Here is a 27743-nt window from a genome sequence, read left to right on the forward strand (position 1 = left end):
GCATGTATTGACACAATGTGGGCAGAAAGGGAGCTCTGAGATAGTGGGCTGCCCCTTAAAAAGGACACCGTGACTTGCCATAGGCTGAGGGCTATACTGCCCTATGGAGGTATCTCTATATACTGGTGTGTCTTTTAACTTTCTTAAATAAAGCCAGAAGGCTCGTACAGCAAGCAGAGCCAAATTTTCCTTTCCTGCTGAAGGTTATGCTTGTATTCCCACTATTCTGGCTCTCTTCAGGAAGAAAATTACATTGAACTAACTTGATTTAAGATATAGTAGTGTCAGATTAAAAGATTTCATTCATAGGGGATTTAAGAAACAAAACATAGGGGAACATAGGGAAATGGGGAAAAAAAGAGAAGGAGGTGAAACATAGGAGACTTAACGACAGAGAACAAACTGAGGGTTGATGGAGAGAGGTGAGTGGGGGATGGGTTAAATGGGTGATGAGGATTAAGGAGGGCATTTGCTGTATTGAATGCTGGATGTTATATGTAAGTGATGAATCATTAAATTGTACTCCTGAAACCAATATTACACTACATGTTAACTAGCTAGAATTTAAATAAAAAAATAAAAAATAAATAAGTGATGGGTACTAAAAGGGCACTTGCGATAAGCACGGGGTGTTGTATTGAAGTGCCAAATCACTATATTGTACACCTGAAATTAAAATTACACTATATGTTAACTAACTAGAATTCCAATAAAAATGCACAAAAATAGAAAAAAAAAAAAAGAATGTCTGAAAAGCCTCTTTTCCATAAAGGAATGAGAACTCTGGCAAAGATCATCAGAACCAACTCTTTCTGAGCTCTGGAAATCAGTCAAAGTTCTGTAGCAATCTGGAGTGCATTTATTCAAAGAAAATGATGGAATCTCTATGTTGAGAGACCTTATTAAAAATGTCTAGCGTTCAGTACAAAATTAAGACACATGCAAAGAAACAAGGAAGTATGGCCCATATATAGGAAAAAAAATAGCAGAAACCTTATCCCTGTAGAAGCCTAGACATTGATCTTAGCAGACAATGACCTATATCAGGCATTACAAATATGTTCAAAGAACAGACAAAATCATTCCTAAAGGAAATTCCTAAAGGAAAACATATGAATGATGTCTCACCAAATAAAAATGTCAATAAAGAAATATAAGTTATAGTAAAGACCCAAATAGAAATTCTGGAGTTTAAAAGTATAATAAATAAAATGAATTCACAACAAATTTGAACAGGCAGAAGAAAGAATCCATGAACTCGAAGATATGTCAATTGAGATTACCCAGTCTCAGGAACAAAAAGAAAAACAATGAGGATTAAAAAAAAAAAAAAAAAAAAAAAAAAAAAGGATAGACTCTCAAGGACCTCTGAGATACTAACAAGAGTATTAATATATGGAGAACTGGAATCCCACAAAAATGGCATATGTCATTTTTGAGAGAGAAGAGGGCAGAAAGAATATTTGAAGACATAACCAAAATCTTGCTGAATTTGATGAATCTTTAAAGCAGCAAGAGAAAAATACCTCATATCACATACATCTGAACCTCAGTAAGACTGACAACTGATTTTTCTTCAGAAACCATGGATGCTAAGAGGCTGTGGTAAACACAAAGTGCTAAACAAACACTGTCCAAGAAGCCTATAACCAGAAAAAACATCCTTCAAAAACAGGAGAAATGAAGACATTCCCAGATGAAAAGTTTGTTGCTATCAGACCTGCCCTACAAAAAAACACGAAAGGAAGTCTTTCAGGCTGCTATGGAAGGTACTTAGTACCTCATATCCACATGAAGAAATGAGTGCTGGTAAGGGTAACTACACAAACATAAAAGCATACAAGTAGTTTTGGGGAGCACCTGGGTGGCTCAGTTGTTAAGCGGCTGCCTTCGGGCCCAGGTCATGATCTCAGGGTGCCAAGATCCAGCCCCACATGGGGCTGCTCAGCGGGAAGCCTGCTTCTCCCTCTCCCACTCCCCCTGCTTGTGTTCCCTCTCTCACTGTCTCTGTCAAATAAATAAATAAAATCTTGAAAAAAAAAAGTAGTTTTGGTTTCATGACTACTTTTTAATCTTATCTGATTTAAAAGACAACTGCAAAAAGAAATAATTATATTGTTTCAATGGGTATATAATGTATAAAGATGTAATTTGTATAACATCAACAGCACAAAAAATAGGGAGGAAACAAGCTATCTATGAGCTAAGTTTCTGTACTCTAGTGATATTAAGTTTGTATTAATCTAAACTAGACTGTTATAAATTAAGATGTTAATTATAATCCCCAGGGCAACCACTAAGAAAACAATTAAAAATATATATGTAAACAGAAATGATGAAGGAATTAAAAGGGAATACTAGAAAATACATAAAAATACAAAAGAAGGGGGGCGCCTGGGTGGCTCAGTGGGTTAAGCCGCTGCCTTTGGCTCAGGTCATGATCTCGGAGTTCTGGGATCGAGCCCCGCATTGGGCTCTCTGCTCAGCAGGGAGCCTGCTTCCTCCTCTCTCTGCCTGCTTGTGATCTCTCTGTCAAATAAATAAATAAAAATCTTTAAAAGAAAAAAAAAATACAAAAGAAGGAAGTAATGGAAGAACAGAGAAACAAAAAAATGACAGAATAGCAAAATGGCAGACACAAATCCTGCCTGATCAGTAATATAATACAATAAATTTATAAATATGAATAATATAATAAATATATTTAAATATAAATTAAACACTCCAATGAAAAGTTAATGATTGGCAGAATGGATACAAAAATAAAAGATCCAACTGTAAGTGTGTCTACAAGAGACACACACAAAGACACATATAGGTCAAAATTAAAAGAAGAAAAAAAGGTATACCATGCAAATAATAACCTAAAGAGAGCTGAGTAGGTATACTAATTTTAGACAAAACAGACTTTGAGACAAAAAATTGTTTCTAGGGGTGCCTAGGTGGCTCAGTGGGTTAAGCCTCTGCCTTCGGCTCAGGTCATGATATCAGGGTCCTGGGATTGAGCCCTGCATCAGGCTCTCTGCTCAGCAGGGGGTCTGCTTTCCCCTCTCTTGCTCTGCCTGCCTCCCTGCCTACTTGTGATGTCTCTGTCTGCCAAATAAACAAACAAAAAAATCTTAAAAAAAAAAATTGTTTCTACCAACCAACATTTTACAGCAATGAAAATGTTTAATCTATCAAGAAGCTGTAACAATTATAAATGTAACTAACAAAAGACACTCAAAGTCCATAAAGGAAAAAATGACAGAATTAAAGAAGAAATAGAGAATTCAACAATAATAATTTAGGACTTCAATGCCACACCTGCAATAATGGATTGAACCCTTATGGCCAGATAAGAACAGGGAAAGAAGAACAGGGAAAGATTTTAATAACACTATGAATCAACCAGACCCAACGGGACATCTATAGAACACTCCACCCATCAAGAGCATAAAACACATTCTTCCTCAGTAAACGTGGAGCATTTTCCAGGGTAGACCATGTGCTAGGTCATTAAAAAAAGCCTTAATTAAATTTAAAGGACTGAATTACACACAGCATGTTCTCTAATCACGATTAATTAAAAATGGATCAAAGACCATAAAAGTCTTAGAAGAAAACAAGTATAAATCTTTGTGACCTTGGATTAGGCATTGATTTCTTGGCCATGACACCAAAAGCATAAGCAAACAAAGAAAACACAGAGAAACTGGACTTCATAAGATTAAACACATCTGTCCTTCAAAGAGCATGGGAAAGTGAAAGGACAATCAACAGAACAAAAGAAAACATTTGCAAATGATATATTTAATAAGGTTCTAGTATCCAAATATATACAGGATGCTTACAATTTACAAAAAAAAAAAAAAAACCAAAAACAACCCATTATGAAAATCGACTGCTGATGCTGAGCATTTATTTACATGCTTATTGGCCATTTAAATAATCTTCTTTGGAGAAATATCTATTCAAAATTTTCACCCATTTAAAATTGTGGATTACTTGCTTTTTCATTGAGTTGTAAAAATTCTTTATATATTCTGGATACTTGTACTCTCATATGATTTGCAAATATATATATATATCTGCTTTTTACATGCTGGCAAGAATGTTTGAAACACAAACCCGAACCAAACGCAGATGCTTAACCAACTGAGCCACCCAGGCGCCCCTGAAATTCTATGAATTATAAGAAACTTATCTATTTCTTTCAAATGAGTGAGACTGTGTGCAGAGATGCCACAGTCAGAATAATCATATTCTGTGACTCGTGGTATCACTCAGTTGCCTGTCTGGGTTGGTGTTAAAACATGGCTGCAAATGTTTGGCCTCCTCCCATCACAAAGTGAAGCCCAGGTCCCCTGTCCCATTGAATCTGAGTGGACTGCTTCAAACAGAGTGACAGCATAGGGGATAATATGTGACTTCAAGATTAGTTCATACAAAGCCATCTAGCTTCTGCCACACTGAATGCCACATAAAAACTTTAAATACCCTGAGGCTGCCATGCTGGAAAGGCCACCTGTAGGCTTTCCTAGCTGAGCCAGTTCCTCTGGTTTTCTCCACCAGGGTGCCGGACATGTGAATGAAGAAGCCATCTTGCAAGCAGATTCTCTAGTTCTAAATGTTTTGGTCCTTGGCTTTCAGTTCTTCCACGCTGTGGCCCAGATTACACCTAAAAGGGACAAGTCATCCCTGCTGTGCCCTGTTTGAATTCCTGACTCACAGAATCCATGAGCAGAATCAAATGCTTGTTTTGTGTCACTACATTTGGGGTGGCTAGTTTCTCAGCAACCGATACCAGAGCATAGATTTACCATTTAAATGAAGAAATGTTAGCTGAGTGTCAGTTTTTAGCAAAGGGATTCAAAGACTAGTAAAGACAATTCACAAGCCAGCATTAGATTCTAATTTGTGCTCCGCTCGCAGAGACTACTTAACATCAACATTTTTAACTGAAAACTAGAGAAAGGTCAGGCTGTTCCACCTATGTCTATTCCAATGGGATAGAAAAATTGTACTTTGTAATTTGCCTTTTTATTTTTCATAGTCAATAATCACTCTTGGCTGTTTATATCAAGCCAGTCACTCACCTTTTCAAATCATTCACCTTTTTCAATGTATCGTTCACTATATAGGACTGAGATGCTTTGGCAATGACTAAACGAGTAGCTCAAATATTAACAAGCTTACTTGGAAAATGGAACTTGCAACTGGACATGAATGCTTAGCCTTTACCAACCTACAAATGAAAGGACAGTGTGCTGTTCCCAAGTTTTTACATCATCAACATAAACTGCTTGATCCAAAATACTAATGATACATCAATTACACATTAAATTCTTGCAGGCATATTAGTTAAGTGAATATTCCTAAAAATCCGTGCAATGTTTACCTCACTGCTCTCAAAATAATTGGTAACTGAACTGAGACTTTGTTCAGTTCTTCTAAAATCCTCTAACTGATACTCGTAAAAGAGTCACAGAAGAAAACTATTCCCTAAAAGGAATAGTCCAACTGAGAGAAATAAGGCAAGCCTAAGATATTCCTCAACCTCAGTAAGCAGACCCCACCCAGAATACCACATTCAAAAGTATGGTGTCGATTTGTACAAGGTCTCTGCTGTTGTGCTCAGATCCTACACCTGCTGGTGACTGAGGACACAAGGAAACCTAAGGCCACAAGCACTTTCACAAGCCTCTGTATCTACCCTACACTTTTTCTTAGCTCTTACTAGATAATACAGATTAGATTTAAACAATTTTTCTATAAATCTTCATGTTTCTGACACGGTAAAAACATCTTGTTCTTTCTCATGTATCTTAACTATTTCTAATGAGTATCCTCATTTTATAACACTGATATTTAGGAATAGAAGGATCACATATACACATGTCTACAGGAAACTTACTACCACATAGTAGTAGGGAACATGATTTGACCTGTGGTCAAGTCAGCACAGTATATCAGAATTATAAATAAGAGTATTAGAAGTTTAGGCCTAACTATACCATTAATTAGCTCTAAATCTTTGTGATTCAGTTTCCTGATTTGTAAAGTGAGGGGATGAAGTTAGATAATCTCCATCAATTCTATGATACCCCATATACTGTACTGTGAATTTTTCACAGCAATCCTAGCTTTCTATTGCACAAGTGGCTGAACTCTGAAATCCAGAAATCAATACATTTATTTCTGTCATACTATGTGATTCTTCATACATAAGACATAGAGATATATTTTAACCCTTCCTAAGGGTATAAATAATTCTAAAACCCAAGTCTTTCACTAATGTCAAATTATAAAACTCACTAATTGGCTCAATAAATTACTTAACCTTTTAATAAAAAGCTTTATTAGAATAAAAATCCCCATTGAATGCTTTAAATTTTCCAACCCCTAGTTCTTATTCAGTCTAGTCCTTGAACACAAATTCTTTATAAGATCCTAGCAAATAAAATCATGTACCCTCATTTCCATGTTGCAACCAAATTACTGTTTGTACTGTCTGCATAATATCCCGTGGAGTTGATATACTATGGTAGTTTTAACCCTTCCCTACTGTTAATTAGATCAACTCCGATTTATTGAACTATGCACAATGCTGCAGTGAACACATCTTTATACATAATTTTTCCTTCTTTTGGATTATTTCCTTAGGATAATAAGCTACATAAGAGGATACTCACATTCACACTTTTTGAAACAAACTGCTAAACTGCCTTGGAAAAAAGTCTATCACTATACCCTGCTGCCCACATCAATGTAACAGTTTCATGTTATACCAGCAAAAATATTAGTAGGTACTTCTTCACTGTCGTTTTCTGTATCTATGTTTTTGATAAATTGTCATGTAAAACTGTTGTTCCACAGAACTTATTTGTGTGTCTCTTGTATCTGATTTGTCCATTTACTTACTGATGTCTTGGTACTCTTCAGGAAGTTTTTGTTTGACCAACCTTTTTATCAACCCTAGACTTTACATTTTGTGCTTACCTGTTTTTAAGATGTGCCTCCAGATCACAGCGTTGCATGACATCTTGGCACACTGAAGAAAATGGACATAACACTAATAATTTGTCCAGAAGCTTATGAACTAGAATACTGGACTTCTTACACAACTTAAAGTGGAGTCTTTTCCGGTCCAATGGACAAAAGTCCTTCTCCTGTAAGAAGTTTTTGAGGCACTTGCAGCAGAACGTGTGTCCACAGGGGGTGTCTAGTGGCTGCAACAGAGGCTGAAGGCAAATATGGCAGACCAGGTCGTCATCTACTTCATTCTGGTAATTGTATAAATGGTTCTCTCTTGTCCAGTGCTGCTGGCCACATTCAAAACACAGAGGATTGAAGGAGGAGGAGGAGGTCTGCTCCACAGACACCATCTCATCACTTGTTGTTCCCATTTTGAATCAACCAAAGCAGTTTCTGTATCTTCACACGTTAGACTTTCACTTCACGTATGGTTTCCTCTAATGGGCAATGATGTATGTGACTAAAATCAAGGTTTTTCTAGATAAACAAAACAAACCACAACTGTAATTAGTATCAGTCAAGAGGGACTAAAAGTCATCAATATCATATTACTTAGTTTATTTCTTTTTTAGGTTAAAAAATAAAATAAAATTTAGATCAGGTGATAAATTAGTCATAAAATCCTAACAAATTAACTAATTTGCTAGCTGGTTAAGCTACTTGGCTACAACATTACCAAGGTTTTTTTGGTTTTTTTTTTTAGATTTTTTATTTATTTTTTTTGATAGAGATCACAAGTAGGCAGAGAGGCAGGCAGAGAGAGAGGAGGAAGCAGGCTCCCCGCGGAGCAGAGAGCCCGATGTGGGGCTCAATCCCAGGACCCTGGGATCATGACCTGAGCCGAAGGCAGAGGCTTTAACCCACTGAGCCACCCCGGCGCCCCTGCCAAGTTCTTGATGAAAGAACTTGTGATTAAAAGCAAAGATGCTGCATACGGTGTGACATAAGAGAATCAATCCGTTTTACAGACTGAAATCCTTCAACACTTCGCTGCTCGACAGTAGTTTTTAAAGCCAATTAATCTACATAGCATGCTAATAATGCAAATTGAGGTATATTATGCAATACATTTGCATCTGTCATCCCAGTCATGGTTCTTTGCTTCTCATTTTATGCATTTACATTGCCATACCAAAGACTGTCTTTGAAAGGCTGTCTCAAGGATAATTCAGTGTCTATTTAAAAAAATGAACTTCGCCCTGTACTATGTTTGGAAAAAACGGATTTCAAAATATGTATGACTTAAATATTCTCTATGTAGCCCAGATTATAGAAAGATAAACTACACAGCATATATAGCTAACATCTCTGCAAACTCCGTAAAGTGCAGTACTACTTTAGAGCATTAGGGGGAAAGCCCACTGTCATTCAATTAAATGGGTACAATGTGTTATAAATTATAATTCCACCTCGTATTATTCAACACTTTGATCTGTTCTTGCTTACTCAAAACAGCAGTTTGTGTGTGCGTGTGTGTCCGTCTCCTGTCCAACTACAGAATGCTCTCAAAACAGCCCCCCCACCCCCAGGTCAGTGCACTTCTAGCAAGGAATGCTGCCCTCAGGTTCCCCCGAAGCACCAGGGCTTAAAAATCAACTCCAGAGGCAGCAGCTGTCTATATTCACCCTTCAGTCAGTACTTAGTCTCTAGTATGACTACATATTGAGTAAGGAGACGGGAGAGGTAGGCAGAGGACAATGAAGAAAACCCAGTATTTAAAATTCAGCGTCCTCCAAGAAAGCCATGCACAGGAGGCTGTTATGTGAATACAGAGAAAGATGAGGAGAACTGCTCATCGAACTCAAGTTTGGCTTTATAGTTGGAAATACTTTCAAAAGGGGAAAAGAGCGCACTGCTATGTTGTGACAGGGCGTTGGCCAGATGGAACCAGACAAGGGCCCCTCTGTGGAGCCTCAAGGGCTTCAGAGCACCTGGCACGCTTCCCTAGTATGCAGCAGGTCAAAATATCCGAGGCACAACACATTCAGGCTGCGGGAATCATCAAACCTGGGCCTCCCCGCCACAAGAGCGGAATGGGCAGGACACCCAAGTCAATGCTCCCAACATATGTTTCGATGAGAAAATTCTCCTCCCATCACACATACATATTTTGTTTATCCAGAGTATTTATTAGAAAAACAATATTAACATTTTAACAAAGTTAACAAGAAGTGCCATGACTTATGAGCAGGTGGCCAGGATTCAAATGCGATGGCTGGCCTTCGATACACTGTTTTGAAAAACAACTTAATAAAATAACAAGGGCAGCCTGTGATCTAAACTCCTATCGGTACCAACATTAAGAGAGCAAATGTAACTCACAAACCTTGTTCTTTACCCTCTGGGCATCATAACTTTTCAAACGTCAATGCAAGGCATGTGAGATTAAGGAGAGAAACAGCATTTATCCCAGACAGACAGACAGACAAAGTATTTTAATACAGAATGTCTACAGACTCTAATTCCAGTTAGCAAGAAAACTCACATATCCTTTGCTCATCTTTCTTTGTGATAGTGTTTATTCTAATTTTTCTTTTCCTCAAGAAAATATACTGCAATTCTAGCCTCCTACATAATGACTAAGAAAGCATTTCTCTTGACTATTATGTTTTAGTTATTTTTTAAATCTCTAAATAACTTTGAGTTCTTTATCACAAAATCTTTTCATGAGGAAAAATAACATGTTCCCAGTTAAAATACCAAATAACAACTGCATTATCTTCCACCCCCGCGATACCTCTGTTACCATGACACAAACATTAAGTGAAAAATCACCCTGTGTAGCTCACTAGCATGTGCTCGTGCGTACTGACTTAAGAACTGCCAGGCTGTGCAGCACAAGGACTGAAGAGCACATACTCTGGAGGAAGTCTGGGAGGGTTCGAATCTTTGCTCTGCCACTTAACGAGCTCTGTGACCTTACGAAATGTCTGTTTCCTCCTCGTGTGTAAAATGTAAAATGGGGGCAACCATGGTGCCTATTTCAAAGGGTTGACATAAAGAAAAAATGAACATATAAAATAATAAATGAGTGCATAAAATAGTGCCTAGCACATCGTCGGTACTGTGTATTAGCTATTATTATCATTATTAAAGATAAACAGAAGTTCAGACAGATGTTATGATTTGAAAAAGCCAAACAACTTATAATTACTTGGTAAGAGATAAGGGTGATAAATCTAGTTCTTTCTTGCTTCAAAATAACCCAAGAGCAAATTAAGTAATTATAAGAAAGAGGAGAGGTATTTCATGAAAGCCTTAGTTGTACGAATTTTGTAAGGACTAAGGACAGCCTGATCCTGTCTTTCCACCCCCTAATCCCTTCCCTCTACTCCCAACTCAGGCAGATGATTTCATTCCTTCTTAGTGTGCAAGTCTAATTGCAACACCTAATACTACTTCTCATACTAAACTGAGCTCCTTAAGAGCTGGACCTCCCACAGAAGAGCAGTTCAGTGAATGCTGCGTGGCCACAGAGATGACAATTTACTTATGCACTCTTACTACATTTAGGCAGCCAGAAGTACATCTATGTTTAAAAGATTATTTATTTATTTATTTATTTGACAGAGATTACAAGTAGGCAGAGAGGCAGGCAGAGAGAGAAGGGGGGAGCAGGCTCCCCGTGGAGCAGAGAGCCCGATGCGGGGCTCGATCCCAGGACTCTGGGATCATGACCTGAGCCGAAGGCAGAGGCTTTAACCCACTGAGCCACCCAGGTGCCCCTACATCTATGTTTATAGGAGGATATGCCCATGTTTAGATATAATTTTGAGTTCAGATATTCTATGAGCACAATCTGAAATATCAAAATGCAAATTAAGCAAGTCCTAAATATTTTTCGTAATATAAAGATATGTATACATATGTAATATATGTGTCTTCACAAACTACATTGTATGTTTAGCTAATATTCCAGGAAGAGTAAAGAGATGGAAGTTATTAAATTGGCTGAGAATATTACAACACATTTTATTATTATTTTTAAGATTTTATTTATTCACATGAGAGAAAAAGAGAAAGAGAAGCAAGCAAGCAAGCAAGCATAGCAGGATCAGAGGCAGAGGGCGAGGGAAGGGCGGACTCTGTGCTGAGCAGGAAGCCCTCCGCAGGGCTGGATTCCAGGACCTAGAGATCATGACCTGAGCCCAAGGCAGATGCTTAATCATCTGAGCTCCTTACAATATATTTTAAATAATATCTTGAAAAATACCCAGTACACTGGAAAGAAAGTAAGAAGACATTGTTTCCTACCTAACTCTAATTAGGAATAACAGGCTTGCCCCTCCTGGTTTATGAGACAAGAACACCCTGGTGCATCAGAGACTCTCAGGAAGAGCTATGGTTTTTCATAGTTAATTTGCAAACTCCAAAACTACATGTTATTCAGATCATTTCTCTTGAGGTTATTTTTTTTTTTTAAGATTTATTTATTTGAGAGAGAGCATGCATGAGAGAGAGAGAGAGCAGGGGGAGGGGGAGAGGGAGAGAGCAAGGGGAGGGTGAGAGGGAGAGAGAGAGCAAGGGGAGGGTGAGAGGGAGAGAGAGTTCCTATTCAAACTCTACTTACTCTGTAGAACCCACCAGCCCCACTAAGTGTGGAGCCCAACTATGGGCCCAATCTCAGCCCCTGAGATCATGACCTGAGCCAAAATCAAGTCGGATGCTTAACCAACTGTGCCATCCAGGTGCCCCTCTCTAGATTATTTTTAATTCAGATAGAAAGAGTCCTCACAGTCCTTAACTTTGGAGATCCAGCCCAGAAAAAAAGGCCATGAGCTAAAGATTCCCATCAAAGTACGGTTAGATGGGAAATCCCTAGGGCTCCTTTGACTCATCAACTTCAAGAGTCTCAGGCTACTCTCTTCTCAAGTGTCCTCCCGGCAAATTCCTACTCAAACTCTACTTGCTTTGCAGAACCCACCAGCCCCGCTCCTACTCCTGAGTACATCTCCCTTCCCTCATGCCCTTGCTGCTCTTACACATACCTTCATTTCAACAATTACTACATTTGCCTTCTTGCTTATCTGTCTTCTCAGCTCTTTGAGGGTGAAGATAGCATCTTCTTTATTGTTTGTGTTCGCCATTCTTGGCACATATCACACACTAAAAATTTTTTTGTTCTCAGGCTCCTACTTGGGTCTGAAATGCTAAGAGTGCTGAAATGTAAAGTATCACTTTATAAACATATAGAAGACCTTGCAATTTATGGCACTGCCAAGTAGTCGATATACTGGACCCTGCTCTATGATTACAAAGAATAAGATATAACTTCTTTTAGTCTTCAAAAGTCTGAGAATTTTGAAGTTATTTTTTTTTTACCTGATATCAATATAAGAAAACTCTCTGACTGTCTATGTTACACATCAGCTTTGATAATGCCTTTGTGTAAAGCAATGGGTGTCAAACTTTTACACCTAAGGATCCCTTTATCCACTTGGGATAACTGTGGCAGTTCCTTAAAAAACTAGCATGCTACTACCATACAATTCAGCTACTGTGCTCCTGGATATTCATTCCAGAGAAGTGAAAGTCATTTATTTGCAATGGCCCCAAACTAGAAATAACCCAGACAACCTTCAGTGGGTGAGTGGATAAACCAACCAAGGAACATCTGTACTGCAGAATAGTACTCAGCAATAAAAAAGAATGAATTATTGCTGCACACAACCTGGACGAATCTCCAGAGAATTATGCTGAGTGAAAAAAGCCAATCCTAAAAGGCTCCTTACTACACTATGCCATTTAGAGAACGTTTCTGAAGTGACAATGGGACTGTTTAAATATTCATTTGTTAATAAAACAATAAACCCATTACACACCAGGATTTTTTTTTAAAGATTTTATTTATTTATTTGACAGAGAAATCACAAGTAGGCAGAGAGGAGGCAGGCAGAGAGAGGGGAGAAGCAGGCTCCCTGCTGAGCAGAGAGCCCGATGTGGGGCTCGATCCCAGGACCCTGAGATCATGACTTGAGCCGAAGGCAGAGGCTTAACCCACTGAGCCACCCAGGCGCCCCAACACACCAGGATTTTTATGAGAAAGTTTTTTATGGGAAAAAAAAAAAAAAACCTCTTTTTCCAAAATAAGAAATATAGCAAGAAGAGAGGCCATTGTTTTATATCTTTGCAAACCTGGAGCCTCAAATCTGTACATTTTCAATCTGTGGTGAGGTCACATGTATCCTCTGGAAACTCCACTGGGCACTCATGAGAGAATGACAGCGAGAAAGGCAGATAACGTCTTAGCATTAGTGGGAAAACAGTGTTGACCTTGTGGACCCAATAGAAGAGAATAAGGGACCCTGGGTCATACTTTGAGAATAGCTGGTACAGAGCACTAAAGGTATCTGATATGCTTTTTTCACAAGAAGTACCAGTTAATAACTAACACTACTGTTAAAAAAGACAGAAACTGAAAAAGGTCAAATGCTGAGATGAGCCCGCACTGGAGGAGTCTGTCTTTCCTGGAATAAAGCTCTCTCCACAGAGTTTTTTTCATACTGGAAGATGCATGTCTGGGTATTTAGCTGTATAGAAATACTTAGCAAGCTAGATGATGGTCTTAAATGGATTCTTTTTTTTTTTTTTTTTTTTTTTTTAAGATTTTATTTATTTGACAGAGAGAGAGAGAGAGCACACAAGCATGGGGAGCAGGAGGGGGGAGAAGCAGCAGCCCGATGCGGGGCTAGATCCTAGAACCCTGGGATCATGACCTGAGCTGAAGGCAGATGCTTAACCAACTGAGCCACCCAGGCACCCCAAAAAAATTCTATTCTTAATCAAAACTTACTTCCTATTGCATGTCACTAAGAAAACTACAAAAGAGCAGTTTTCAACAATTCCACACATAGAATTCTCATTTTTCTACATAAAACTGTAATTCAGCACACTTAAATATTTGTCTATCCCTTCTTATGATGTTGAAAAGCCATTTTAAAATTCTTAAGATGCTACTTGTAGTAACATGTACCCTATTTAATAATCTAGAAAATTAGTAAGCTAAGCAAAAAATGCTAGAAGCAATGAAACTTAGGCTCTAAGCTCTATGCCAGCTGGGTAACTAGGTCACTGCAATTAATTCTTTCATTCACCAAATGTTTATCCAATGTCTACTACGTGCTAGTATATCATATATATTCTGATGCCTTGGCTTCCTGTGTATAAACTATCAGCTTTGCCTAGATACTAATTGATCTCTCGCTCTCTCTTTCTCTCTCGCTCTCTCTCTCACACACACACATACACGGAGTTAAATGTAGCTCTAAAATTCTTATGATTCTGTCTTTTTATATATAATAAAATGCTCAGTGATATGTCATATTTACCTGTCAGTCCCAAAATTTGTTATTGTTTTTGATAACTTCCAAGATCTTAAATTTCTACAAAGTGGAGGTTAAACTGTGGTGAGCAGAGAAATAACCAATCTGAAATGTCCTTCTACCACTAAGTCTTCCAATTTTGAACCACTATGCTATGATGAAAAACTATTTTAAATGGAAAAAGATAAAGGCCAAAACCAAACTGAATTACCTCCCCAAGTCTAATAGGTTCAGATAGTGATACTAAAGCTGTATTTTTAAAAATCATACTGTATTATGTTACCTTAGAGTAATTTAAAAATAGAATTGATATAAAACTATTTCGAAAAAGAAACATACCATATGGAATGTTAAACATGTCTAGACAGTTAAGTATCCAGACAAACCTCTGCCAATAATTAAAGACCTCTGTGGAAAGAACTTTATTCCAGGAAAGACAGGTTCCAGCAGCACGTGGGCTCTTCCCAGCAGCACTCCTTACCAGCCAGCTGAGCTGGGGCAATTTCTAACGTCTTAGAGAGTGTCAAAAATTCCAAAGTATTGCATATACCTAGAAGATGCAAGGTGGGTGGCGGGAGGGAACTACAGTTTTCACTGGTTCGGTTTCATTGCGGATGTTTACCAGCTGGCTATTATTTAAATGCTTCTCTCTATTACACTCAAAGGCAAGGGCTCTCATCTTAATAAATTAAATTATGTTTTCTTCTAAAGGATGAAAACGTTCTTTAACTTCTTGCACAGGACATACAGAAAACATTTGTTCCAAGTGACTGATAAGTTCTTAATTTTAAGGTCTTTTCAAAAATCTCTAATTTCAATGATTACAATTCCTAACTCTCAATTACCCATGGGAGTGAAAAGCATCAAAAGAGCCCCTGGAGTTAGAGTTCATAGAGCTTGAGACCTGGGTTCAAAATCTGGCCCTGCCCCTATTTCACTAGCAATGCGATATCGTGATGTGCACAGCGCTTAAACGTCTATAAATCTCAATTTCCTTGTGTGTAAAGTAACAATGGTTTCTTGCTTATATATAGGAATACTGTGAAGCTAAAAACATTACATGGCTGGAAAGAAAAAGAAAGTACGACAGGGAAAGCGGTACGCGGAGAAGGGAAGCTTTCTAAGTAAGGTGATCAGGAAAAGGCTCACTTCAGTTAAAGGGACACTTCAGTTAAAACCAAAAAGTGACCAGAAAGCCACACAGGTACCTGGTATAAAAATGTCCGTTCCAGACAAGTGCAATAATAAGTCTAAAGGCCCAGAGGAGGGAATGTGCCTGGTGTGTTCACTGAACAGTGAAGAGGCCAGTGTGGAAGAAATGAACAAAGCAGAGAAGAAAACAGGTCAGAGCGGTAACTGGGGCTAACTAAATCTTGCAGGGCTTACAGAACTCTGGCTTTTACTCTGAGTAAGTACCTTAGCAGGATCACTGTGGGCTGTTGTTCTGAGAATACGGTGAAGGGGCCAAAGCTACAAGCACTTAGGAACCTGCTGAAATAGTCTAAGTGAGAGAGGCGGTTGAAAGAGCCAGGTGGACATGTCTGAGCTCAAGAGAGAAGACTCAGTTCTGGATGTATTTTGAAGACAGACCAATATGATCTGCTGATGAATAAAATGTGTGCATGGGCTGATGGGGGGGGGGGGAGTCCTGGATGATCCCAAGGTTTTTGGTCTAAACTGGAAAAACAGAATTAACATAACTGAGATGCAGAAGTGTATCAGAGAGGAGGTTAAATGGCTCGGCTCAAGCTTGGACATCTTAAGGTTGAAATGACCATCAGATTTCCAAGTACAGACCCTGAGCAGGCAGCTAACTATACAAAAGCCCAGCTCAAGGTAGAGGACTGAGCAGGTCATATAAATTTAGGAAGCATCACTGTGTGGAAAGGAAAAACGTATAGACTGGAAAAGATCACCAAAGGAGAGTGGATGAGTTAGCAGAGTTCGTAGAGTGGTGGGGACTGAGCCTTGAGAGAGTACAACATTATAAAATCTGTGAGATAAGAAGGGACCAAGCTGAGGCGGGGTAGACACTGTGGTAGGAAGAAAATTAGGAGGACAGTGAGCAGAAACCAAATACAGTGCTTCAAGGAAGAGGGAAGAACTGACTGTGTTAAATCTTGCAGGCAAGTAAAATAAGATTAAGACTGAGAAATAAGCCTTGGATTTAGCAACATGGAATTCACCAGTGACCTTGATACAGAGTTTTGGTGGAACGAGAGCAAAAGCTTCCTGGAAAAAGTTCAAGAGAGAATTGGAAGAGAGGAATTAGAGCACAGACAATTCTTTTGAGAAATCATGCCATATGGGAAAGAGGGAAATCTTGAATTCTGGGAGGAATTGAGACTATCAGAGGTCATAGCACTCCCCCCACCCCCAACACTTTTCAACCGCACATGTTCAAGTTTATTTTATTTATATACATCCTTAATTCCTTCCTCTTGCAACAGATCTCCCAATTCCCCGTCTGAAAGCGAATTCCCCATCCCCGTCTCCCCCGACTTGGGCTGTCTCATACCTTTTGGCCCCCTATGTCATGTTTCTTATCTTTCTTCAACCTCTCTTTTCCCTCCACATAAAGTTCATGTCTTGACAGCTTTAAAAATGAAAACAGGGGTGCCTGGGTGGCTCAGTGGGTTAATCCACTGCCTTCAGCTCAGGTCGTGATCCCTGGGTCCCGGGATGGAGCCCCGCATCGGGCTCTCTGCTCAGCCAGAAGCCTGCTTCCTCCTCTCTCTCTGTCTGCCTCTCTGCCTACTTGTGATCTCTGTCAAATAAATAAATAAAATCTTAAAAAAAATAATAATAATAATAAAAATGAAAACAAAAGATCGGTCTACACTTATTACCCTTTCTCCCACCTTTGTTTCACCTCCAATATTTCTGAAATGTAAGACCATCAGTGCAAACTTCAATTCTTTACCCAAAGGGCTTCCATCTCCATCAGCCTGAGACTGGTTTTGTTGTGGCCACAAGTGTCTAACTGCCAAATCTCATGATCACTTCTCAGTTCCAGCTTCTTGCTTGACTTCCCTGCCATTCACTAACTGCCCTCTGAAATGGTTAATAAAACTTTGATTCCTACCAGCAATGCGTAAGCATGCTAAGTTCTCCCAAACTGCTCTAATTGAGGTTATTTTTATTCTTTTTAATATTTATAAATCTGACCATTTAAAATACAATTGTAATATCTAATTTTTCCTTTAGTTGCACCTCTGACTAACTTTCTATGATTATTATACTTATTTCTCTTCTGAGCACCTCTATATGCCTGGCCCGTTCCTTTTTCTATTAAATTATAGTGTTTTTCTTGACATGAGGCTAACATATTAGTTATAAAAGCTCTTTGGCTGATTAAAAAAAAGTCTTTGATTATAACTTTCCCCTAGGCATCCTATATGCCTGTGTGTCCACTGACATAAAAAAGTTGTCCATTTTCATGTAATTAAATACATTCATTTGTTCCCTTAAAAATTCTTCCACTATTCTAGTCCTCCATAACAAGATGATAAAGATGTACTGTATTTTCTTTATTTGTATAGTTTTTAATAAAATGATTATCACATTGTTCTGGTCAGTATGTAATATGAGAACAGATCTACCTTTATTTTTCTCCCAACAGTTATTAGATAACTGTCCCAGTTCCCATATATCTGACTCCCACTTATGTTCAAAAACCACGCCATTATTTCCTTCTAAGTGATCCTATTACAGCACTTCCTAATGGCACTTCTAGACTCCCAGCACCCTATAACTAGAACCAGAGAAGCCTGTTTCTTTCCCACTCTCTGCCTCGTTTTCCACACCCAGTCACCAAGTTCCCACCGACCCCCCCTCCCCCCGGAACATGCTGCTTGTGTGTCCTTCACCCTCCATCCATCCCACACTGCGACCAAATTAGACCACAGTTACATGTTGCACCTGTTCTTTTAGCCACCACTCAAAAAGGTTTTCAGGCATGCTCCTCCTCTCCTAGCTACCCTTTACAACACTAGGATCCCCCAAACAGTGATATTATTTTCTTCACATTCTTCTGCAGCGCCCAGTTGCTTCTACAAAAGGAAAGCCAAGTTCTCCAACCTGGCACTTAAACCCAGATCTGGCTCCTCTAGTTCCATTTCCTGACATGATTTTACACATTCTACCCTTTGGCTACGCTAAAGTACTTACAACTTTCTGACCTCAGCACGCTAGTCCCTCTGCTTGGAATTTCCTCTCCTACCTTGTTGATCTGCAGATCCCCTCTCCATTTAATGGTCAGCTCAAGGGAACCCTCTGCTACAGAGCTGTTTCTCATCCACCCAAACAAAATCACTCACTCTGTCCCTTGAGCCACCATTTTATTATTATTTCATTATGCCCTTCACTGCTGTAGTGAGCTCTCACTTGCTTAGACCTATCGTCCCTGCTGGGCATCCCTTAAAAGCCAGGTAGCATGTCTTACATTATGCATAGGCCCAGCACCTTGTAGCGTGCCTGACACAGCACGTGCTTAATAACAATCTCAAGACTGAAAGAGAAAATGAGCAAATGAGTCCTCTGCTTTCACTTGCCTCGCCAAATCTGGATTCTGGCACTGGAATGTTCCCATTGCCTCTGTTCTAAATCAGGCTCCTGTTACTTCTTGATTGCCTCTTGTTTCTCGTTTCACCTCCCCATGACAAAAGATGATTTCATGACAAACGATTATGATTCTATCATTTCCCCTTAATGGGAAAAAAAAAATCTGTTAATAGAAGATAGGCCAGGTATCTTAACAGGATATATGTGACTCTTATTCCCACCTCTAAGGCTCCAAACCCCGGGTTCTAGCCGGATGTTCTTCAAACCACCCCCTGAACATAGACCTCATACCACTCTGTTTCCAGGGATTGCTGGTTTGTCACTCTTCTCGGATAATATCTTCCTGAGTCTCTTCTTCCTTTTTCTCCCTTACTCCCTCCTCTTCTCACCTATGCTATTCCTCTGGACCCCAGCATCACACTCCCGTTACTCTTCCCACCAATTTCCTAGGCTTCTTCCCTATTCCATACTTACCTTCTTAAATAGAAAATAAAGATTAATTATTATATATATCCACAATTCTTCCACATAAAGCATTACAACTGAGTCAATTTGTTAGTTTTTCTGCCACCTCCCTTAATGTTTGTCACCTGTTTTTCTCTCTCTCTCTCTCTGACAAAGATACCACAGAGAGAGAGAGAGAGAGAGAACTTGTAGTTTGTTGCTGCTAATCCGCTCTAGGCTGGGCATCCAAACTCATTAGGAACTTGGAGCCAGGAGCTGGGCTTGGTGAGGCTTGGAAAAAACAAAATCACAAGGTGTGTGGCTCCCGTGAAGCAAATTGGACACAAATGGTTATAATGCTCGCCAGTCTTTTTCATGTCTGGTATTTCACCATTCACCATTCTTCCTAAAGAATGAACTCTAGAGGTACCTGGGTGGCTCAATCATTAAGCGGCTGCCTTCAGATCAGGTCATGACCCCAGGGTCCTGGGATGGAGCCCGCATCAGGGGAGTCTGTTTCTCCCTCTCCCACTCCCCCTGCTTGTATTCCCTCTCTCGCTGTCTCTGTCAAATAAATAAATAAAATCTTAAAAAAAAAAAAAAAAAAAAAAGAATGAACTCTAAATTAGAGTCCTCAATGGAGTAAAAAGAAGTACAATTGGTCAGGGAATCTAGCTGATCTCAAGAGTGACCCAGCACAATTAAGTTACCAGAGCTGCGTTAGAGCTTTGCCAACATGAAAACTTAAGAATGGTTAGTTCCCCCTCTCTCTCTGCCTCTCCCACTCATGCTCGCTCTAATAAATAAATAAATAAAATCTTTAAAGAAAAAAAAGAAGAATGGTTGGTTCCAGTGAACTAAATCCCTTTATCCAAATATGTAAGTGGCTTACTCATAAACCAAAATGTAATCTTAAGATATCATGTGAAATGTAACTGCCAAGCAGATCAGGTGTAAGGGAGCAGATTTTCACTTGTTTGGTGAGCCTCTCACTCTCACTCTGGATTTTATATGTATGTACATATATCTTATCTGGAATACATATTTATGTATATCCCTTTGGTGGTGTTCACCATGATGGCATCACAATGCATCTCCTCAGCTTACCTTCATTTTATACTTCACACATTAACAGGTTTTACTTAGAAATTTGAACTATGAGGGGTGCCTGTGTGGCACAGTTGGTTAAGCGTTAGAATCAGTTTCAGCTCAGGTTGTGACCTCAGGGTCCTGAGACTGGGGAGCTCTAGTGGGGCTCCGTGCTCATCAGGAAGTCTGCCTGAGACTCTCCCTCCCTCTCCCTCTGTCCTTCCCCCCACTCGCACTCACTCCCTCTCTCACATAAATAAATCTTAAAAAAAAAAACTTACCTATTAGATTTACCATTTTCAACTATAATCTAGGGAGAGGAATTATGAAATGAAAAAAAGAATCAAGTCATACTATAGAATAGGGTTACTTCTGGAACATTGTTTTGTAGAATATCTATTCTTAAATATGGGATGTTCAGATTCCTTTTCAATTTCTCAAAGACTGACAGTTCTTGAATGTGTTTTTAAATATTGTAATTTTCTGTCCTGTTAGAGCCTCTAACTTAAGATAAATATTATGAGAAGCTCTTGAAAAGTGGCAATAATTACTACTAGGTATTTCCATGGTTTTATTATTAATATCAAAAGACAGACAATTTAAGAAACAAGAAATTTCACAATTCTCATTGGTTTCTATATCTTAGTCCTAAATAATACCTCCACAAAAATCTAACGGTTTTGTTGGGAAAAAAGAAACAAAAAAACAAAAAAAAAACCACCTTAAACTTAGAATTATATACATATAATTCTAAATTTTACATATATAATTCTAAATTTTAAAGTTTTTTTTCCAAAAAAATGGAATATTTTCATTTCAAAAAATATATATACACACATACATATAATATGCTACTATTTGACATAGTCATTTTCTACTCCAACATTTTATATTGTTGCTTCTTTCCTCAAATTTATTTCTTAAGAGAGTGGACTTACAATTTTCTACTTTAAAATATCTATTGCTTAGCAGTCCAGTATGAGAACTTATCCTGTTTCTAGAAGCCATCTGATTGAATCTGAAATAATCTATGAACTACGCCATATACACATACATAAATCTTAACACTTTCAGAAAAGAAAACCATAATTAGGATAGATGTTCTCCATAAGCCAATACAAAATAAAGAAGTAGAACAATAATTTTTCCACAATTATGGAGGCTTATATCATTTCTCTTGAAATATATTCGGAGTTCATCATAACACCTTAGAATGTTTCTTCACTTTTAAGAACACCTATAGTGGTGCGCCAGGGTGGCTCAGAGGGTTAAAGCCTCTGCCTTTGGCTCAGGTCATGGTCTCAGGGTCCTGGGATCGAGCCCCACATCGGGCTCTCTCCTCAGCAGGGAACCTGCTTCCTCCTCTCTGCCTGCCTCTCTGACTACTTGTAATCTCTATCAAATAAATAAATAAAATCTTAAAAAAAAAAAAAGAATGCCTATAGTGTCTGGACCAGTAGGAAACAGAGCTTAGGGAATGTGAAAAATATCCTTAATTCCTATGTTTTTTTGCTTAAATACAGAAATTTAAAAATATACTTCCCTTTTTATTTAAATGAATTCACATAAACAATTAAGCAATTATAAGATAGTTATCAATTACCTTATATTTACAACATTTGTTATTAAGTACATGTTACCATATGGTATAAACAACTCAGTAACATATGCTTATTAACCTTCTGAATGATGAACGTGTCCTTCTAACTATATTTCTGCAGCGGTTGGAGAAGTACAATAATACACATGAAAAGTGCTGTGTTGCAATGTACGTTAATATGTACGTGGGGAAGTAAAACGTATGATACGTAAAATATTATTTAATCATAAAACAACTTATAGTCAGGCTTAGTAAAATTACATTAAGGATACGTATACTATTTTTAATGTAGATGAAATGCTATTAACTACTCAAATATTAGCAATATTAGCTGTAGCATGCTTAATAATTGAAAAGGGCAGTTAGATGAGTCAGTCTTTATACTATATAATTTACAAATGCCCCACACTTCTAATACCAAATTTCAGAGTTAAAGGAGGAATGAAAAAGATATTACTGAGTATATTAACTTTTGATAGAAAAGGAGTTAATATAAGTTAATTACTGATTTAAAAAATATTTTCCCCCAAACACTATTATCTTCTAACTACCATATGCCCAGGTAATTGCCTTTCTTTTTTGGCAGGGGTTGGTGGTGGGGGAGACTAAGTATGTTTATCATTTAAAAATATTCACTTAAAAAATTTTAAGCCATATATTATACTAACTTATATCAGTAAATTATAAATCATTGGCCAACTGGTCAAATAAAAAGTAGCTACATTAGACTTAATATATTTGTTCTTTAACTTAAAATAACATACAGAACATTAAAAGCAGTACTAACTGGGATAGGGATCACAGGTGACTACTTTCTTCTTATGTTTACCTGTGTTTTCTAAAATGGCCATGAGCAACTTGTATAATAAAAATCAAGTTCATTTGTTAATTTAAGAAGTAATACATACTCTCCAAATTAACAAAATAGTGTGTGAGATTGATACATGAAGAAGGGAAAGAAAGAAAAGAGGACCTACATAGGGATGGGGCATGTGAGGACAGGTCTCTAGCTTCTTAGCAAGTTCCTACCATTCAATGGTAGGAGCATGACATGGATGGAGTATAAAGATCTTCAGGATCTCTTTGACATTATTATTTCTTTCCGTATGCTAAATATAAAAGTCTAGATTAAACTTTCTTAAAAGTGGAGGATTTCAATAACACATCCCAAGGCAGTGTTAAAAGAGGACTAGTTAGATCAAGAGGATTCCAGAGAAAGGGGATCAAATAAAAACAGCAACTTGTGTTACAGGAAGCTCCCTATTTCTGTAAATGCACTCACTCAGAGACAGCCACCCCAGTGAAGCCAGGCATGTGAGATCTGAATAAGACCTAACCTTCCATGCCTCCCAGGATAAATAACTGTGGAGGCCCAGAGTTCGGCCGAACACCTGGGGGAATTAATAAAGGGAAAGTTCACTAAATGGAACAGGGAGGCTAGAAGTAGGAGCCATACCACTCAACAGTCAATTACAGGAAGAACAATCAATTACAGACTACAACAGAAGAATCCTTAACAGGAAAGACTCATTAATTACAGGCCCCAACAGGAAAAGATGGACATTGCATCTCCTACGAGGAATCAGCTGCCCCTGGCAACTCAACCAATGAGAAACCATCATCACCCTGAACTCTTGTTTTTCTCCAAGGGGCTTTTGTTCAAAACAACCCCTCCCAACTTCCTCCTTCTTCTCCATAAAATAACATTCCTCTCCTTTGTGGGGCTTGCCTATTGCGTGGCAAACCTTCCATGTCTTAAATTAAAATTTTCTGCTATTCCCAAGTAAACTCATTTTTGCTATTGAAGTAACTTTTATTTTTAAGGTTAACACTCATAAGAGTACAAAAAGAGTTTATTCCGTTGTATCTAATCTTTTGCACAAAAAGGTCTTATTAGCCTGTAGAATTCTATCCGTGATGAAGTCCCAAGGACCAAGGGGTCGTCCTATTTTGACCCTGACCATCCCAATGAAGAGATTAATAATCTAACAGTCTTTGATCAACTCAAAACAAGTAAGCCCAGTTATTCTCTGCCTATAATCCTATAATCTTACAGGATTAAAATCCTGTACTCTAACTTTTCAGCTTCTTTATATCTCAGGTATAACTGCAACCCCCTACTACTACTATTCTTGGACCATTCTAGTTCATTTAGTGCCCATCCAAATCTGCTTACCACCAGAAATCCAATGACCCATAATTTGCTCCCTCCCCACAAATCCTCTTCAAATACAGGTTTCCCCCACTATCTGAGAGCAGAGCATTCCAATGAAATCTTTTGTAATTTGAAATGGCATAAAGCAAAGAAGCAATCACTATTAACTTATACGGAAAGATTCCTGAGCATTCCCAGAGCCAAAAAATAACCTCTCTTAAGCTTTTCTGATACCTTAGGACAGAACTTGCCAAAGGATGCACAAAATAAATGGAGACAAAGCACAGATGCTCACAGACAGCTCAAAGCTTTGGTGGTTTGATGGCAAGATGCAGAGCTCAGCTCCCCAGGAAGGGCTATGGGGCCGCTCTGGCCCGTCCGGATGTGCACAGCCTCTGCTCAACGCACAACAAATCCTGGCTGCTATTTTTGCTTTTGGGTTTTTTTTTTCTTCTTTTGTAAAAGCAAAAATCCTCTTTGGATTTCTTTCAATTAGTGAAAACAGGTAGGTCCTTTGAAAAAGCAGACAGGCAGAACACGAATTTTTGAAAAGCGGGGATACCTGTAATTTTGACTATGTAACTACTCTTAATAATAAAATACACACATATATAAAACTGAGAGCTTCAGTTAAGCACGAGAGCCAGATTTTCAAACGTAGAGGTGTTAAAATGGTGGTTGCCTATTTTATTGAGTTAAATAATTCTACCAATATACAGAAAACAAGGAAATTAATGGCTTTTGAGAAATTTATTCATCTTTTCAAAATATTATATCAGGATATGGCTTCTGAATGGATTTAGAATTTCATGGCCATAGATATTATACTGTAGCCTTTAATGTAATTTTAATTACATTAATTACATGCATCTTTAATGTATTAAATTATACCCCATAAATATTTACTGAGTGCCCAGTATGTGCTAGGCTGGGAACCAGGCAAATAAAATTGAGTATCTAATCCACAATTCTACTAATTGAATACATTTACATCACCATTTTCAACCTGTATATATATATATTTTTTTACAACAACAGTTTTTAAAAGAACAAATTTGATCAGTTTTTAAAAGAACAAATTTGATCAAAACTGGAATAAAAGAAAAATTCTTTTTAATTTGTGGCTCTTGGCAGATAAAATGTTTTCAATGTACATTCTCTTCATTTTAATTTATTTCACTGGAATGTAAAAAGCAGATAGAGATGTAGGGTAAATACCCATAAAAGGAAATCCTTTGGCTTAGAGAACAATCATAAAGCAGGCCAGAAATCCATTACACAAAAATAAATATTTTCAGGGCACCTGGGTGGTTCAGTGGGTTAAAGCCTCTGCCTTTGGCTCAGGTCATGATCCCAGAGTCCTGGGATCGAGCCCCCGAATAGGGCTCTCTGCTCAGCAGGGAGCCTGCTTCCTCCTCTCTCTCTCTCTGCCTGCCTCTCTGCCTACTGGTGATCTCTGTCAAGTAAATAAAATCTTATTTTATACTAATTATTTTATTTATATTAAAAAATAAAAGTATCAGAAATATTTTCAATTAAATATGACTTGATCTACATGAATACTGAAGTATCCAGTTCACAGAATTTATAGATTCATTATTTAACTAGATGAACTTTATTTCTAAAAACAAATTCTAATAGAAAAGATGGGGAAAAGGAATGGGCCCACTGAAAGGATATTAAAGTTAGAGGTGAGGCCAGCCCTTAGATCAATGCTAGGTCATAAATTTTATTTTCTTAATCTTTCCTCTCCTCATCTATGTCCCTTTTCCTTTCTCATATTTCAATATTACATTCTCTACCCTTACCTGCCTTTTCTTTTTTAAACAAAATCTAAGGAAATAAATCTCAATAAACTGGTTTGTATAAGATTTATGAAAATTAATATACTATCTTATTCTAAGGACATCTGTATATAACAGAAGACAAAATGAAATATTAAAGGAACAAATCTTTAATTAATTTAAGATACTGCCAAAGAAAGATATCTGAGTGGACCAGACCTAACAAGGAGATTTTCCCATACTCCCAGTATTATAAGGCATGGATAGATGCCTCTTTGTAGAGTTTAACCTGCTGGCATGAGAGTCTCTAACAGAGGGATTCGACCTTCCTCCCCTAACAAAATATGCATTTTTTTCCCTCAAAAATGATCAGGCATCCATCAGCCTTCCTGTTTTTTCCATTATCAATAGTACAACTCTCTATCATTAGATAGATTATAGCTAGAGGAAAATGATGTGAACAGGTCTGCATGCGGGGGGATAGGATTATCTATGGCAGCAGATTTGGTACAGGTTAGGGGGTATGGCAATAATGCAGGAAGGCAAAACAGGAAGTTCCTGCAATGGTAAAGATAAATGGTAATGAGAATTTGAACTAATGTAATGAGTAGGAACAATCAAATGAGGGGTGGATCTGAGCAACACTGTAGGATGTTCAAATAATAAAAAGAGAGAAACAAGAGGGCGAGGGGTCAGCATATCAAAACCAGCACAGATATATGGAAGAAAAAAAAGCTACACATGAATTTTCCTCGCATTTCCCAACAAAATACAACTACATACCCTATAATTCAAGATTAGCTTCTCAGTCATAACTATAAGAATTTCCTGATATAATAAATTTAGTAACCCATTTATTATTGTACTCTGTGATTTATCCTCTGTGAAGAAATAGAATATCTTGCAAGATTTACAAAAAAATGTCCATCATCTGGAAGAGCTGTAGTCTCAGACTCTAACCTTCTGCTTTGAAGAACAAAGGCATTGGGCTAAACAACCAGCAAAGCTTCTTCCAGCTCAATCATTCCAGCACAGCACGGGACAGGGCGGGTGGGTAGTTTGGAGGAAGGAAGTCTCATCACCATTTAAAAGTAAAACACAGCTATGGTCAACACCTATGGCCCACCCTGTCTGAAATACCCATGCCCAGTAAGCTAAGGAAAAACATAGTGTAGCCAGAAAAAGATTTGAGATGCAGGCAACTAAAATGAGAACAAGTGAAAACAACAAGACCATGAGGAGAGGACAAAATATTAGGATTTTTGTTGTTAGACAACAGCCACATGACTGATGCCATGAAGAGACAAACCATGTAAATTAAACAGGGTTTAATTCATGAGAGCAATTTTAACATACAAAAGGAATGACCGAGGAGATAGTTACAATAGCCGATATTTACTGAGGGCTTACTATATATGAGGCATGTTATTAACTGAGATGGGAAATTAACAGATTTAATCCTCATGAATTTGATATGGTTAGCAGCAGCAACCTCATTTTTCAGATAAGGAAACTGAAAGTAAGAAACATTAAGTAACTTGCCCAAGATGCCAAAGCTAGTAATTGATTGAACATGATTCAAATCAGGCAATCTGATTCCAGATCCATAATTTTTTAAGTACGTACACTTAAAGTAAATATGCAGAGGTTCTACCAGCCAAAATATGCACAAACTCATATATGTTCATACAAATAAATGGATGATAGACCCAGAGGGAAATTATTTTCTGTTGTTAGTTAGCATTGTAAAGGCTAACTTCCAGAAGAAA

At 38.0% G+C, this 27743-nt stretch overlaps 1 protein-coding gene across 8 annotated transcripts in view; it reads right to left on the minus strand.

The window, feature by feature from the left end:
• The window catches only part of LNX2 (ligand of numb-protein X 2), an 89581-nt gene that overhangs the window by 36205 nt on the left and 25633 nt on the right, over nucleotides 1-27743 (minus strand). For 6 of the 8 annotated variants that reach the window (XM_047722986.1, XM_047722984.1, XM_047722987.1 and 3 more), the window contains exon 2: nucleotides 6982-7494. In XM_047722986.1, the coding sequence (XP_047578942.1) occupies nucleotides 6982-7388 (407 nt within the window). In that variant the 5' untranslated portion in view covers nucleotides 7389-7494. Of the gene's footprint in view, nucleotides 1-6981; nucleotides 7495-12005; nucleotides 12177-16857; nucleotides 16877-27743 lie in introns of those variants that run through there. The other 2 variants (XM_047722981.1, XM_047722982.1) reach the window with 2 other exon arrangements.

This window comes from Lutra lutra, chromosome 3 (assembly GCF_902655055.1).
Source record: "Lutra lutra chromosome 3, mLutLut1.2, whole genome shotgun sequence".
In the NCBI taxonomy this organism is placed as follows: Eukaryota; Metazoa; Chordata; class Mammalia; order Carnivora; family Mustelidae; genus Lutra; species Lutra lutra.